This window comes from Astatotilapia calliptera, chromosome 8 (assembly GCF_900246225.1).
Source record: "Astatotilapia calliptera chromosome 8, fAstCal1.2, whole genome shotgun sequence".
In the NCBI taxonomy this organism is placed as follows: domain Eukaryota; kingdom Metazoa; phylum Chordata; class Actinopteri; order Cichliformes; family Cichlidae; genus Astatotilapia; species Astatotilapia calliptera.
Genome location: NC_039309.1, coordinates 5,003,597 through 5,019,308, shown reverse-complemented (window position 1 = coordinate 5,019,308; position 15,712 = coordinate 5,003,597). Strand labels below are relative to the sequence as shown.

Below are 15,712 nucleotides of genomic sequence, written 5' to 3'. Positions count from 1 at the left end.
CTCTATCAGTCATGCACTGGCCTCCTGGAAGCACGGACCTCAATCTTACTGAAGGAATAGCAGGCGTTCTGCTTCGTACTAAAACAACACCCTATAGTCAAGGAGCTGCTGATGTCCTTCTATAGATGTTCTGTTGAGAGTGTATTGACATATTGCATGCCAGTGGGGTTTGTCAGCTGCACTGCTCAAGAAAAGACAGCACTCCAGAGGGTCATCAGCACAGCACAGAAGATCATCAGCTGTGCTCTTCTCTCCTTAAGGATCTCTAAGGTCCCACTGCCAAAGTAAAGCCCACAGCATCCTGAAGGACGCATCCCACCCAGGACATCACCTGTTCCAGCTATTAGCATCAGGAAGGCAGTACAGGATAATAAAAGCTGAAACAAACAGTACACTTTACAGTGCACTCTACAATGACTCAGGCAGACACACACACACACACACACACACACACACATTTGTACACATTTATATTTTTATACTGTATTTATTTGAAACTCTTATTTTAGTATTTTTTGAATGGTCAGAGTGCTTTCTTTGCAGTGAATGGGACAGCATATAATTCTGATGTGCTTTTGGCAGAATCATAATAAAAGATCCAGATTTTCTGATTAGTGAAGCAGTGTGGCATCATCATGACAAAGAACAGAAGAAAAACCAACCAGCATCCAAAGATGAGCTTAGAAAGTCCTCAAAAAAGATTAGGGAACTGTTCCTGCAAACTACTTAAAACTATATTAAACGCTTTCCTAGAGTTCAGATTGTATTAAAGAATTAAAATATATATAAAGAAATGAGCAGTGGATCCAGGCTCTTGCTCAGCACTGAGCACAAGTACTGATTGTTTTTTTTTTGTATGTAATTTGTATAGTATTTTTTTCTCTCTCTTATTTTCTTTTCTAAATGTACTTGTATATTGTTCACATGTTGAAATAAATTACCAATTATAAGAAATAAGTATTTTAGTTACGTTTATATAAAGTATGAAAAGTAGTGCTTTTAGAAAGATGTCAGAAATTGTGGAAGTGTGTTTTCACCACAGTATTTTGACTTTTTTTTTTTTTTTTTGCCATTTTTAAGTCTAAATTTTGAGTCAAGAACTTTAAATGTCGGAGTTTTACCCTTTTTTTGGGTAAGTTTTGAGTTATTTTCTCAAATGTTGAGAAGAGTTAGTAAGCCCCAGACAACCCTAATCTTAATCACTAACCCTAACTTTGAATTATTAAGTTGAAATGTCGAGATAATAAGATTTTGAGTAATTTTGATGTGGTAAAAAATTTCTGTGGTGGAAAAAAATGCTTCCATTAAAAAAAGCATTTTCCGTTTGACCATACCTACCACACAACAACAACAGTCAAGCAGCATTTATTTGACTGACTGAGATGTAAATAAAACTTTATTGTGCCTGACAAATATCTTTCAAAAAACTGTTTAAGAATAGAGGTATTAAATATTTTAAAGAATTACATATAATCAGTATTTCAGTTATCTCAGGACAGTACCGCATCCATCCAAATTTACCCGCTTTAAACTTTTACTCATAATATTTAAGCAAACTGAGCATTACATTAAAACAATTTGATCATCGTTTGCTGTTTTTACTAATAAACAGAAAAAGAAAACAACCCCGCTAGCTTTTCAAAGCCAGCGGGTTTTTGTTCACGCCCCTCCCTCTTTACGTGCTACCCTGCACTACGCGGTGACGTAAAAACGTGACGCGCAGGGGTGGAGCTTGTGACTTGCGAAATGGAGATAGGAGCTACCGGTGAACACAGTCCTCTGTGTTTGAAGAATTTGTTGCCAAATCGAGCAGAAATATCGACAAACGAAACCAGCAACGTCGATCACAGCCGACCGGGCGAGACCACAGCAGCCAACGTATGAAAGTAAGTACCTGCTAGCTGGAGCTAGCCCTTCAGCTGGTGTTTGTTTGTTAGCCACCTTGTTGAAAAGTACAATTAGTCAGGCCAGGAAACTAAACGAAACACGTTGTTGTTAAGTCTTCACCTCTTCCAAGTGGGTGCTCATATGTGGTTGTTTTCGATTGTTATCAAACTGGTTCAAGAAATGCCAGCTAAAGCAGAGAAAAACACATTTACGCGGTGTTTCTGGTGGAGAATAGCTGTTAAAAGTGTCTGTAACAGTAAAAGGAGATTTAAAGTGATTGTCCCTGTTGTGTTGATTGTTTTGAGACTAGCTATGTACATGTAGATCATCCTGGCTTTTTTAAATCGTTTTTTTTTCTTTTGCTGAACTCACGCATCCTGCTTGTGTGTTATTTATAGCTTATTTGCTAGTGCACTTTATAAGAGGAATCTATATTTAAGACTGGCCACAAAACCACCATTACATGGGGAAATTTTTTTAGGCCAAAAAAAATTAAGAGCATGTTCTTTGTCACATATTGTCTGATTTTTGCCTGAAAACCCCCGTGTACATATTGTTTACAATAAGGAAGCGCTGACTGGCAAATTCTGAGGTGATATCAATACTAAATTAGACCAATAACCAATTTCGTGGTGGATTTTGGTCCTGATATTCAGCTGATATTTGGATGCAGTCATAGTTTACACTTTGTGCTGAGTATCAATACCCTTTTTCAGTTGCTTTGAACTTTCACAAGACTCAATACACGTGGACACTTTTGGGTTTCGTGTAGGTGTCACTCAGACAGTGTTATGTCATTTTCAAACTAGTTTTAAGAACTGGTGGAAGAAACCAGTCAGTCAAAGTTAAATTAAAGAATTGAACTGACAGTGGTTTAACCAACTTCCAGTATTTGGTTACTGATAACAGGGAAGCTTGCAAAGCAGGAAACAGACTAAACAGCATACTTTTAGTCCTGTGAGGTGTACTATGAAGAAAATTCAACATAGCTGGGGTTTCCTTGTGTCAACAAAAACCTGAAACCCCAGTTGGCGTTAACGGGTGTCATGATGGTGATTATCAGCGTTATTGGTTAACTCGGGCTGCCTGCTTTAGGCTGTGAGCTCTCTCACGTAAACAGCAGGGTGTTATTTTTGCACAAATTGGACCGACTGAGTATGGCCTATTACAAATAAAATAAAATACAAAAGGTAACATTGGTGCTGCAAATCGGTTATGCATTCATTTCTAACATGACATCTGCACATTGACACTGCAGCTGGTTAAACTGGATCGCTTTAAGCTTAGCACCTTTAGCTCCAGCACTGCCATGTAGCCTAACAAAGAAGACGTGGAAATCACTTTAGTTTTTGATTAGATCAAAGTGAGATTAGTTGTATTAATTGAAAATTATGGGTGTACTATTATCTGCATTTCCCAGCAGTGTAAAATGCACTTGGCATCTATATTAGGAGCAAGCAGGAAAAAAAATTGATGCACTTTCTGCATCAGCAGTGGAATAGAAATGCTGCTGTAACATGTCTCCACAGCTTCCTTTGGGCTTGTTAGTAAGATGCAACTCAGCAGGTTGCATTTAAAAGGTATTCCTCAGTGGAGAATCTGTATCACTCTTGGATTGTACTGTAAATTAAAAGAATCAGTGAAAATGTGGTGCTTGCAGCTTATTTTAAACCAGTTAATGTATTCATTTCTCTGTCAGGGTAAAAAGAGAGCAAAAAAACTGTGACTTTAAGCTTGCATGTTAATCTCACTTCACACATGCTCCCCTCTGTGGAAGAGTGGCTGCGGGCTACTCATGGTAAATAGAAGTGTGAGAGTGACTCAGTTAGGCTGAGCTGCCCAGCTTCTCTTTCAAAGGGTGATTCATGAGCTCATGACGCCACTGGTGAAACTTTCTCAATGTTCAAAAGGTTTTGACGCAGCTGATCTGATTGTTTGCTCCTCTCTTTGCAGTGCAGCACTCGGTAGGATGATCAGTAATCACGAAGAAGATGTAAGTACCTTTTTTCTCTCTCTTATTTAAATGTTTTAATTTTCAACACAAGTTCTGCTTTCTACACATGTTCACACTAGCCTTTAGCTAAACTGGAGAACAACAGACTGATGGGTAAAAGCCTCTGTAAAAAACAAAGTTTGCAGAAGAGGCCTGTGTCGTGCCAACAGTGTGGTGGTTTCACAATAATGACACAACACACATGCAAACAGCACTGCTGACACGCTTTGTGTGTCTATCTTTCAGGAGTTTGTGGCAGTGCGGGTTCAAGATCCCCGCATTCAGAACGAAGGCTCCTGGAACTCCTATGTGGATTATAAAATATTCCTGCATGTGAGTATGAAAATGAACCAGCAGCAGAAATGTTTGGCCACAGCGTTTGTGGGTGATTAAAGATTTTCATTCAGGTTAAAGTTTTGGACCAAAAAACATAAACACCTGAAGAGAACACGTACAGTTCTGGGACATCACAGGGTTTTCTTTCCACACTTTAATTGTAGTAGTGATTATAGTGCAGATAACAGATGAGCATTACAAGTAGTTTTATGTCAACATACGTCTCCGTTTGACTGTTAACACATTAAAAAAAATTAATTGTCTTTTGATAATCATTTATAAGCAGAAATGTGTAGTTTAAACTAGGTTATATCAACTAATTAAACCAGAGTCATAATTCAAAGTGAATGTGTGTTTAAGCACTGCTGCCTCAGAGCAGGAAAATTGTTGGTTTGAATCCATTGGTCCTCATTGCCGGTAATAGGTTGTACTCATTCCCGGTAGGTGTTGGACTTCACTGGACTTAATTTTTTTCACTGATTGGGATCAAAATTGTATGGACAGGATTTCTGGGTGTAGCCAAGTCGCAGCTATGAGAATTGGCACCTCCAAGTTTGAGGTCATAGTTCTCAGCTGGTTCACAGAACCCACTACAGGTCAGGGATGAGTTGTTGCTGCAAGTGCCTCCGTTAGAGCTAGGGTTAGGAGCTCGGTCATTTGAGAAGGACTCAGAATGTAGCCGCTACTCCACCATATTGAAAGGAGCCAGCTGAGGTGATGCACTGTCTCACTAGGATGCCTCCTGGGTGCTGGTGTCCAACAATGAAGAGGCAAACTCAACACATGCATGAGTCCTCCCAGGAGTTTTGGAGGTTTTGGCTTCACTGCATGCATGCATGCATGCATGCATGCATGCCTGCGTGGATGGATGGAGTACTGCAAACTAACTGTTTGCAGTGATTACAGTGCAGATAAAATGCAAAAAATACACAGACTTGAATGTTAAATAGTCTGTGACACATAAAGACATTTCTCCCTGAAACAACACCTCAAGGATTTCCTCAAACTTTTTTAACAGATAAGAGTATAAAAGAGTCGGGGCTTTACCGCTCCTTGAATGTTTTTTTTTTTTTTAGGGGGGGAGGAGTTTCACGTTGTTATGGAGACACCAGCCGTGCCGAGGAATGCGGTTTCAGCAGCAAGGCTTCATGCCTGGGCGGATTTCCTCTCTGTGTCTGTGTGTTTGTGGGAGCTGACTCATGATATTGGCTAAAACTATGCAACCTCACATGATCTTACATGGGTTTGTTTGTTGTCGACATGTTATTGTGTTGCATAGGTGAGACAGTTTCCTCAAGAATACTTTTTTTAGGACAAAAGTTAGCACTTTTATTGTCTCTTACTTCACAGGAACTATAAACCTGTCCAACATTTACAGTGGGGCAAAAAAGTATTTAGTCAGCCACCGATTGTCCAAGTTCCCCCACTTAAAATGATGACAGAGGTCAGTAATTTGCACCAGAGGTACACTTCAACTGTGAGAGACAGAATGTGAAAAAAAAAATCCATGAATCCACATGGTAGGATTTGTAAAGAATTTATTCATAAATTAGGGTGGAAAATAAGTATTTGGTCACCTCAAACAAGGAAAATCTCTGGCTCTCACAGACCTGTAACGTCTTCTGTAAGAAGCTTTTCTGTCCCCCACTCGTTACCTGTATGAATGGCACCTGTTCGAACTCATCATCTGTATCTGTATAACTCCAAACCCCGCCATGGCCAAGACCAAAGAGCTTTCGAAGGACACCAGGAAAAGTATTGTAGACCTGCACCAGACTGGGAAGAGTGAATCTACAATAGGCAAGCAGCTTGGTGTGAAAAAATCAACTGTGGGAGCAATCATCAGAAAATGGAAGACATACAAGACCACTGATAATCTCCCTCGATCTGGGGCTCCACGCAAGATCTCATCCCGTGGGGTCAAAATGATCATGAGAACGGTGAGCAAAGATCCCAGAACCACACGGGGGGACCTGGTGAATGACCTGCAGAGAGCTGGGACCAAAGTAACAAAGGTCACCATCAGTAACACACTACAACGGCAGGGAATCAAATCCCGCAGTGCCAGACGTGTTCCGCTGCTGAAGCCAGTGCATGTCCAGGCCCGTCTGAAGTTTGCCAGAGAGCACATGGATGATACAGCAGAGGATTGGGAGAATGTCATGTGGTCAGATGAAACCAAAGTAGAACTTTTTGGTATAAACTCAACTCGTCGTGTTTGGAGGAAGAAGAATACTGAGTTGCATCCCAAGAACACCATACCTACTGTGAAGCATGGGGGTGGAAACATCATGCTATGGGGCTGTTTTTCTGCCAAGGGGACAGGACGACTGATCCGTGTTAAGGACAGAATGAATGGGACCATGTATCGTGAGATTTTGAGCCAAAACCTCCTTCCATCAGTGAGAACTTTGAAGATGAAACGAGGCTGGGTCTTCCAACATGACAATGATCCAAAACACACCGCCCGGGCAACAAAGGAGTGGCTCCGTAAGAAGCATTTGAAAGTCCTGGAGTGGCCTAGCCAGTCTCCAGACCTCAACCCCATAGAAAATCTGTGGCGGGAGTTGAAAGTCCGTGTTGCTCGGCGACAGCCCCAAAACATCACTGCTCTCGAGAAGATCTGCATGGAGGAATGGGCCAAAATACCAGCTACTGTGTGTGCAAACCTGGTAAAGACCTATAGTAAACGTTTGACCTCTGTTATTGCCAACAAAGGTTATGTTACAAAGTATTGAGTTGTATTTTTGTTATTGACCAAATACTTATTTTCCACCCTGATTTACGAATAAATTCTTTACAAATCCTACCATGTGGATTCATGGATTTTTTTTTTTTCACATTCTGTCTCTCACAGTTGAAGTGTACCTCTGGTGCAAATTACTGACCTCTGTCATCATTTTAAGTGGGGGAACTTGCACAATCGGTGGCTGACTAAATACTTTTTTGCCCCACTGTAACTGCCTAAGCTCTCTCTGTGTCTAAATCTAACCAGGGGTTTTCCTGCATATAAACATTTTTGCGACCCACCAGAGAGGTTCTGACTTTCCAACAAAGGGAAATCACAAGTGCTGTGCATTTTTCTATAAATGGGATTTAATTTAAGTAGACGCTTGAAATACATTCCAAGTGGCTGAAAGTAAAAGCGAATGCACAGATCTCTGTAAATTTAAGTGGACAAAGCGCATTCTTTGTCCTAATTTCATGCATAATTCATAATTTCCCCGCTCAACTATTACTTTTAAGGTCCCAAGGGGTCTTCTGGGTGTTAACTCTGGAAAGCGTGAGGACTTTACATGTGTTAAACACGACCTTTATCTGTAGAAGGCCAATATAAAGGATACCTAATGGGGAGATGCAGGAGGCGACACATTATTGTTAGGCAGGCGGCAGAAAGGTCTAAAGTCTTTCTCTTATCATCTTTAAGAAGTTTAGATCTTTAGCAGCACTTTTGTTCACCTGTTGGTTGAAATTTAAAAATTTTAGCCCATTGATCACCCTCGGTGTTTTATATCAGAATCAGCATACTTTATTAATCCCTAAGGAAATTATGTGGGTTACAGTTGCTCCAGTACAGTAACAGTAACAGAGTCGACTATTTAACACTACAAAATGTTACAGATTTACACATTTAAGAAATAGCACAATATATAAAAAATACATAATAATATATATCAAGAATTGACAGAGGTGATTAGAATGTACCAGGTCACAGGTGTTGGTAGATTGCTTATTAATGAATGAATGAATAATACATTTTTAAGACGAACACATTATTCTTTAACTAATTTGGATTAAAGAAACGACCAAAGTTAAAATATCATTTTACCACAATACCTTGTTTTGTTTTGCTTTTTCTTTTTCCCTGAGGGTATACTTGCAGATGATATTTATCACATTTTCCATGACCTTTGTAATCCTACCTGCATCACCAAAGCGTGCTGTGGGATCAGATGTCAGGACCTTGTAGCGCTTCCGTTCTTCTTTCTCTAAACTTGTAGTTTTGACATTGTTTGCTCCTAATTCAATTTTATTTTACATCTTAAAAAGCATGAATTTGGATTCTATTTGTTATTTCTTTAAAAACCACGGACCTCGTTGTTATGTAGACATGACTAGAAAGTGTCACATGTTACTGGAACAAATCAGACATGTGATAACTTCATAAGCTCAGCAGCAGTTTCACCAGCTGCAACATGACTCACTAAAGTCACAGCATGAGTGTGATCATCAGTGGCATGAGTTTACTAAAAACCTGGCCCGTATGTAACCCAGCCACTGGCCTAAAAATATCTGACTCTTTATTATGTTTTTAGGCAGGACTAAGTGAAATATTTGGGGATTATTATTTTCTGTTTTGAAAGAATCTGCATTTCATGTAGTTTTGAATATTTCCGGCACAGAGAACAACACCTCTTTCCCCCTTCTCTTTCTATTGGCGTCAGGCTATTGTGCCTTTTGATTTTAATTATATTATGAAAAAAGCCCTCAAAATATCACCAACGTTCCCATTTTTAATACTTTTTTTTTTTTTTTTCTCAGACCAACAGTAAAGCCTTCACAGCCAAGACATCCTGTGTGCGGCGGCGGTACAGTGAGTTTGTGTGGCTCAAGAAGAAGCTGCAGAAGAACGCCGGTTTGGTGTAAGTCAGCTGGTCCAGTTTTGTTCTGTTCTTTGGTCCTCATAGAGATTCAAGAGCTTTATTGTCAATACAGAAGTATACACAGTGTACAGTGTACCGAAATTCACCCCAAGCCTCCCACGGTGCATTTATTAGTATATAAAAGATATATCTCCAAGAGATATAAAACTAGACATAAAATAAATAACGTGCTAAATTTTGGTACAATAAAGGGATTAAAAAGGTATTAATTAGTAACTATACAATACTATAATGATAACTATACAATATTAACTGTACGATAAACAAAGACAGGACAGAGACAATACAAAGTGGATTGTGCAGCGGTATTGAATACCAGGTTCAAGTTATTGTCTGGATATTATAGACGAGATATGACAAAGATGGAGATGAAAGCAGGTCGCCACCCAGGGTTTATTAATCCCAAAATAACAATCAGGAAAAGACTTTTAAGCATCCTGGATTTCCAGAATGCTTAAAATAAGAATATTTGTGTTGTTTCTTTTAAAGTGCTTTACACAACAGAGTCAGTTAACCCCCACCCCCCTTCTCTATAACAAGATGTACAAACCTTATTTAGAGAAATGGACATGGAATCAATGTGGATGACTTATTTGGGACTTTAAAAAAAAAAAAGTCTGGAGAAACAAAAAGCAACAACAATTAAACATTTTGTGTAAATGTCTGTTAGTGATCTAAGGCTGTCTTTTACAAAGATGAATTGTGTCTCATCTAGTAGAGGGATGCCTGAAACAAGACTCCATTTAGCTCTGTGAAGCATGTTCCTCCTTTCCTCTGACTGTACACTCACTGGATTTGCATGTGTTAACTGGTGATTCTGATTAGAGGGTTAGGCCTGTGATAGACTGGAGTCCTATCTGAGGTGTACCTGCCTATTTCTCTGTGATAGCCGGATACGCTTCAGCCCATGTTAGTGGTTAAACGGTTAAGAAAATAAATGGATGTACATTAGCTGCTCTGTGTGGAGCATTTAGCAGCTAAGAGCCAGATATTTACTGAAACAAAATTAAAACGGGACTGAACAGGAAACTCATCTGCTTTAACGTGATTCTACTCTGCTCATTTCCAGCTCCATGTTTTTATTGTTGGACTTTATGAGATAAGCTTTGTGTGATTCACAGATATGTCTGAAAGATCCTTTAATCTCAGGTTTCTTCAGTGATGACACACAGAACCAACCAGAAAAAAAAGTGCGACTGAGTGCTTTGGTTCACTGGGATTGCTTATAGAAACAGTGACCTCAAATATGAGGATGCACCTCTGGAGCAGTGTTTCTATGCCAGATTTAACATAATTATCTCCACAGACATGGATAATTATTATTATTTATCCTTACAGACCAGTCCCAGATCTTCCAGGGAAATCCTTCTTCTCCTTCAACAATGAGGACTTTTTGGAGAAGAGAAGAAAGGGACTTCAGATTTTCTTGGACAAGTCAGTTCTCCTTCTTCTAAAATCAGTATTTGATCGTCTAAACAAGCATTTTCTAATCTTGTTTTACCTCTGTCATTTTTTTTCTTTTTGTTTTTTTGTAGAGTGGTGCACATGACCGTCTGTCTGTCAGACAGCCAGCTCCACCTCTTTCTACAGACCCAGCTGCCAGTCGGTCACATCCAGGACTGTGTCCAAGGCCACACCCCTTACTCCGTGACAGATGCCATCCTCACGTATGCCTCGTCCAATCAGGGACTAGCTCAGGCACAGGAGGACGATTTGATCAAGGAGCCATGTTTGACCATTTCTTACGAATCAATGGAAAGGTAAGTGAAAAAGATCAGAACGGTACCTACAGAGATGATTATGCATACGGGTGTATTGCAAACAGCAACCAATGTCACAGGCTAAAAACAATGACTGCAGTACCTCTAATGCCCACTTGAGGCTCACTCCAAAAGTGAGCCAATCTAATAGACTTCCATGTTAAAACCTGAGAGTAGATATAACATGTCTATATGTTTGTCCATCATTTATATACAGTCTATGATTGTAAACAATAGACTATTTATATTCACCAACTGAGACATTTGAAGCCTCAGCATTAACATTTAGCAGCTACCATGTTGTTGTTGTTGTTGGTGTTGTCATCGTTGATGTTGTTGTTGTTTTTTTAAGCCAGCAGCATCCATATTTGCACAAGAGGATTGAATTTTAAGTTTTCCTAAATAACCAATAAAAAAATCCAGAATTTCACTTACCAAAAGTCACAAACTTATTAACTCAGTTAAACACAAAGCAGACAATATTAACAGATCACTTTAAAAATACTCCAAAAGTACTACAAATATGGTGGAGAAGGCCAGGTGAAGTCTAGAAGTTTCCAAATCGATGAGTTAAAAAAAAAAATTACCCAAAGAGGCCAAAACCTTTTTTTGTATTAGACCATTGTATTTTTTTTTCTGTAGTAAAGTTGGGCATTTTAACAATGTCTATGGGGGACTGACTCATTTGCAGCCAGCCTCAAGTGGCCATCCGGTTGTTAAGTGATGACGTGACGAATCCTACTTCCGGGTCTAAAGTAGTCTGCGTTTAATATGGCTTTTGTATTGTTAACATGTTTAATGTTTTGTATTTTCTTCTATTTGATCTCAAAAAGCTCCTAAAACAGTCAGTGATCACTGTTGACCTCCCTCGGCTTTTATTACCACTAATCATTTATTTAAGCTCAGTTTTTAAAACCTTAGGATGTAACTACAGCCCAGCCCATGCAGCAGTATATGAATGACTAACCTCGTATTGTGGATGGATTATCTCAGTTGTTCTCCTGGCTGAAGTTTGGTCCTTTTACAGCATCCTGCCATGCGATTACATTTGTTCCTGACCACCGAGAACACTCACGGTAACTTTTATCGAGTGGGAAAAAAAGTTAGCTTGTTTATATTATGCTAACATAGCTGTGTCGCTAGCGGTCACGTAGCACATCATTATATACCAGCTAGCCCAACTTCAGTAACCCTACAAACGTCCCTGCTGTTTAGTTTTCTGTCTTCATTTATGCTGGAAGTGATAGCAGAGCTGTACGTTTTAATTTGTTTCCAAAACCCCGCAGTCAGGACATGCTATATTGTATTTAGATAGAAGCTAGCGAGCTAACTCCCTGCTAACTTCTAACTCCGTTAAATGTCATAAATTCCGTTTTCATGGATGCCTGGATGTTAAACTCAATTGTTACACCTGGTAGAGCAGAACGCTGATCATTTTATTAAAGATGAAAGACTTTAGACAGTTTTTCAACTCTCAGTAATGCCATAGTGATCGTTTGATATATGGACCTGCAGCGGAGTTTAGACCCAGACACGGCTAGTGACGTCAGACTGAACAATCGGATAACAGGAACTGCAGATTTTTAGCCCTAAATGTTGCTGCTTGTTCTTAATTCGGCTGAATGTTGGCAGTTATATAGAGCCCTTTCTTCTTTATCTTGTTTAACACATTACAAAAAAAAAAGATGGAAATTGTTGGGATTGGATGATTGATTTTGTGATTTATTTATTGGATGATTACTTCTCCATTCTGGAGTTTTTGTGCTAAGCTGAGCTAACCAGCATAGTCTCCGTATTCTAGAGCTTTTCCTTACACCTCTCCCCTTTAGTAGCAACGTATCAACTCCTCATTAAATGTATAAAATGTTTAAACTGAACAATTTCTAAACCCTTGTTCCCGTTTTCCTCCACAGCCCGGCTCCTCATCAACCTTGCCAACAACCTAATGAGACCATCAGCCCGGAGCTCGTCTCATGTGGTGACGCTGACCCTCTAGAAGGTTTACTGGAGGTCCATGATCAGGACCATAGGAAGAAATGCTCAGTAAGGATTTCCCAGAAGAGCAACCATCTTGAGGCCGTTCTTGAAACGGTTCTTGAGGACAGCGGCCCATCAGAGGCAACCTTTTATCTGGGGGACAGTCCAGAGAGTCTTAGCTCTGCTGAGCAGATCCAGCAGAGGTTACAGACTCCGGTGGAGGTGCACACGTTCACGGGGATCGGCTTTGAGGACAGTGTGATCGATGGGAAGATTGTTTTACCTCCAGGTGAAGAAGAAAAGGTGGAGCTGCAGGAGAGTAATGAGGATGCTCATGAAGGAAAAGTCAACTGTGAGCCTGAAAAATGTGATGATTCTGAGAAGATTTTAGATTTTAAGGAAAATAACTGTGATGAACACATTTTAGGAAGTGATGCCAGATCTCAGGAAGCTATGGAAAACATCTGTACCGAGAATCCCGTCATCTCTGAGGTTAATGAGGTTCATGTTCTAGAAGTCAACGCAGACGACCAAAAAGGCAACAAAGCAGGAGGTAACGAGGAAACACTGCTCGAATCAGAAATCAGTGACGAGGCCCACATGTTGAACGGTGTATCTGCGGTGGTACAGGATGGTGATGACACACAGGAAGTGGATTTTGCTGGCAACAAAGATGAAAGCGACGAGTGCGACACGGTCAGCTCCTCTCTGCCATCTTCCAACGACAGCATCGTGAAGGTCAGTGATGAGGAAAGCGTTTGTGAGGAGGCAGACGACTCGATCCAGGTTGCAAACGACTTTGTGAAGACTCCTCCTGAAGACGCCACTCGCTGGTCAGATGTGGAGGCATCCAGCAGGAACATCATGGACCTGCAGGTGAACGGATATCCTGATGAAAAACTGCACCTTTCTGCCCAGGAGGATGAGGACCTGCAATACACCCTCAGTGACCTGAGTAAATCTGCAGACCTTAACTCTGCTGTAACTGCAGGATATCTGACTGAAAATGGAGACTTTAGTATCTTAGCAACCAGCCACGCTCGTGGATTGGGTGACGGTAGATGTACCGAGGAGGAAGCCACGCTCTCACCTTCAGAGGAGACTCAGGAGGTGGAGGTGCATTAGTTAAGTCTTCCTCTAATATAGATCCACTGAATCAAACGCTCGGTTCCAAACTCTGCCCATCGTACACAGCGTCTTCATATCGTCAGGGTTACGAGACACACCTCACACTCTCAGTCATGTAGGTATAACACTTCCAAAACAGCATGAATCTAACATTAGAATTTCTCTGTTATGTACCGGATCTGATTTCCCTCCTGACTGCTTCACTTCTTCATTTGGCTTCAGTGAACAGCAGAAGGTGCTCGAGTTAAGTTTAGGTTCATACTCTGAGGCCTTTCAGTAAGGAAACAGCTGGGGCTGAATTTAGGCAAAAATATCCACCTAAATTAAAGGATAAGTTCACATTCCTTTGTGTTTGTATTGAAACTTAGTGAAATTTGTGGTTCCTGTTCATACTGACCATCAAGAGACTTTTTTCTTTCTTTTTGTAAGTTAAAGCATGTTAACACAGAGTCTTTGCATTGACTTTGACTCTTGAGGCCCATTTTGAGCCTAGAAAAACCCTGGAGGGGGTTAACTTGTAAACACAACACTGCTTCCTACAGTGGACAGAGAGAGTGGAAATTCAGCACTTAAAAGATCAATGTGAAAAACCTTTATTTAAATCTCTTTGAAAAGGGGATCTCTAAATTCCCAATAAGGAGAGGAGGAATGGTGAAAGCCACTAAAATAAATAATCAGTGGACACATTTTTCTTTCACGACAGACATTGAACGAAGTGAACTTTTCTCTAAATCTAGAGTTCCTCGTCACATTTGGAGCCTCAAATGAGACCTAACTGCTCTTTAAATGTGCTTCACATGCTGTTAAATAGTTCTGTTATACCCGGCTTATATTAATTCTTCACAGCTTTCACTGTGCTGGTCACTAACGCAGGATGATACTCGGGCTGAGAACAAGCATACGCATAGTTCAGTCCCCGTACACACGTCTCTGATCATGTGTTAAACTGGTATTTATTACTGAAGGATGAGAGGGGAAAAAACACACTTAAGTCAACCTGTGAAATGCACAGAGGCTCCTGTTTGAACTTCTGATCTGTAACAATGTGATTCCTGTTTTGTGTTTATACAGCTTCATGAAGTAGAAATGGATGCCTTGCACCTTTAGGGCCATGACATGGTTTTACACACACTAAGAGTTTTTACTTATAATTTATACACTCCATTCAGGCAAGATGGGCACAGGTTATTTTTAAGAATAGTTTACTCTTCCTCACACATGTGAGCTTTAACTCCAGCGGGCCTTTTTCCACAGCAGACACCTGTGAAACACGTCAACTGAGGTTCATCCAAAAAGAGGACCTGCCCTGCGTGAAATGTAGCCATGATTAACACACCTGTGTGTTTTCCTCTCCACAACTCAGTGTGTCTGAAATCACTCATTACTCTGTATGCACTGGATTTTATGATGGATTTTCCATCTATCTGCATGTAAAGAGTATTATTGCATGCTACACAATTCACTTAAAATACAGCAGTTTTGTATTTTCTAATTCATTTTTATTTCAATTTTCTTTCCTTTTCAGTGCAATTTGTTGATTCCCAGAGTGGGTTTGAAAATGTTCACTTCAGTTTTTATTAGTGTCAGTGTTGATTTTAGTTTACTTAAATATTAAAATATAAAGGATATTTGTCATTGGTCAAATTTTTTTTTTGGTTTTACAGTACAAACTTTTCCCTTTTGAGGCAGTTAGACATCCTAAATCTCAAACAACAAAAAGTTTACCAGACAAACACTGAAGTTAAAGTAATTTTCTTTTTATTTCTATTTCATTTTAATCATCATTATCAATATAATTTCAGTTAGTCTTGATTTTATTACACAGAGTTTTAGTTAAAACTAACAACCTTGGGTTAATCATAGAATATGATTAGAATATGAATATAGAATTTTATTTATATAAATTAATATTAATATTTATTTTACTTAACCTCAATTAACAAAAAAAAAAGAAAGGAAAAACAAAG

The 15,712-nt window shown here is 39.7% G+C and overlaps 1 protein-coding gene across 1 annotated transcript; it reads left to right on the top strand.

Moving 5' to 3' along the window:
• Positions 1 to 1,700: 1,700 nt before the first annotated feature.
• On the top strand, positions 1,701 to 15,643 carry snx11 (sorting nexin 11). Its single transcript, XM_026178058.1, has 7 exons — positions 1,701 to 1,886; positions 3,841 to 3,880; positions 4,127 to 4,213; positions 8,759 to 8,859; positions 10,219 to 10,314; positions 10,416 to 10,640; positions 12,554 to 15,643. The coding sequence occupies exons 2-7, from the start codon at positions 3,857 to 3,859 to the stop codon at positions 13,740 to 13,742; spliced, it is 1,722 nt and encodes a 573-aa protein (XP_026033843.1). The 5' UTR covers positions 1,701 to 1,886; positions 3,841 to 3,856; the 3' UTR covers positions 13,743 to 15,643.
• Positions 15,644 to 15,712: the final 69 nt, after the last annotated feature.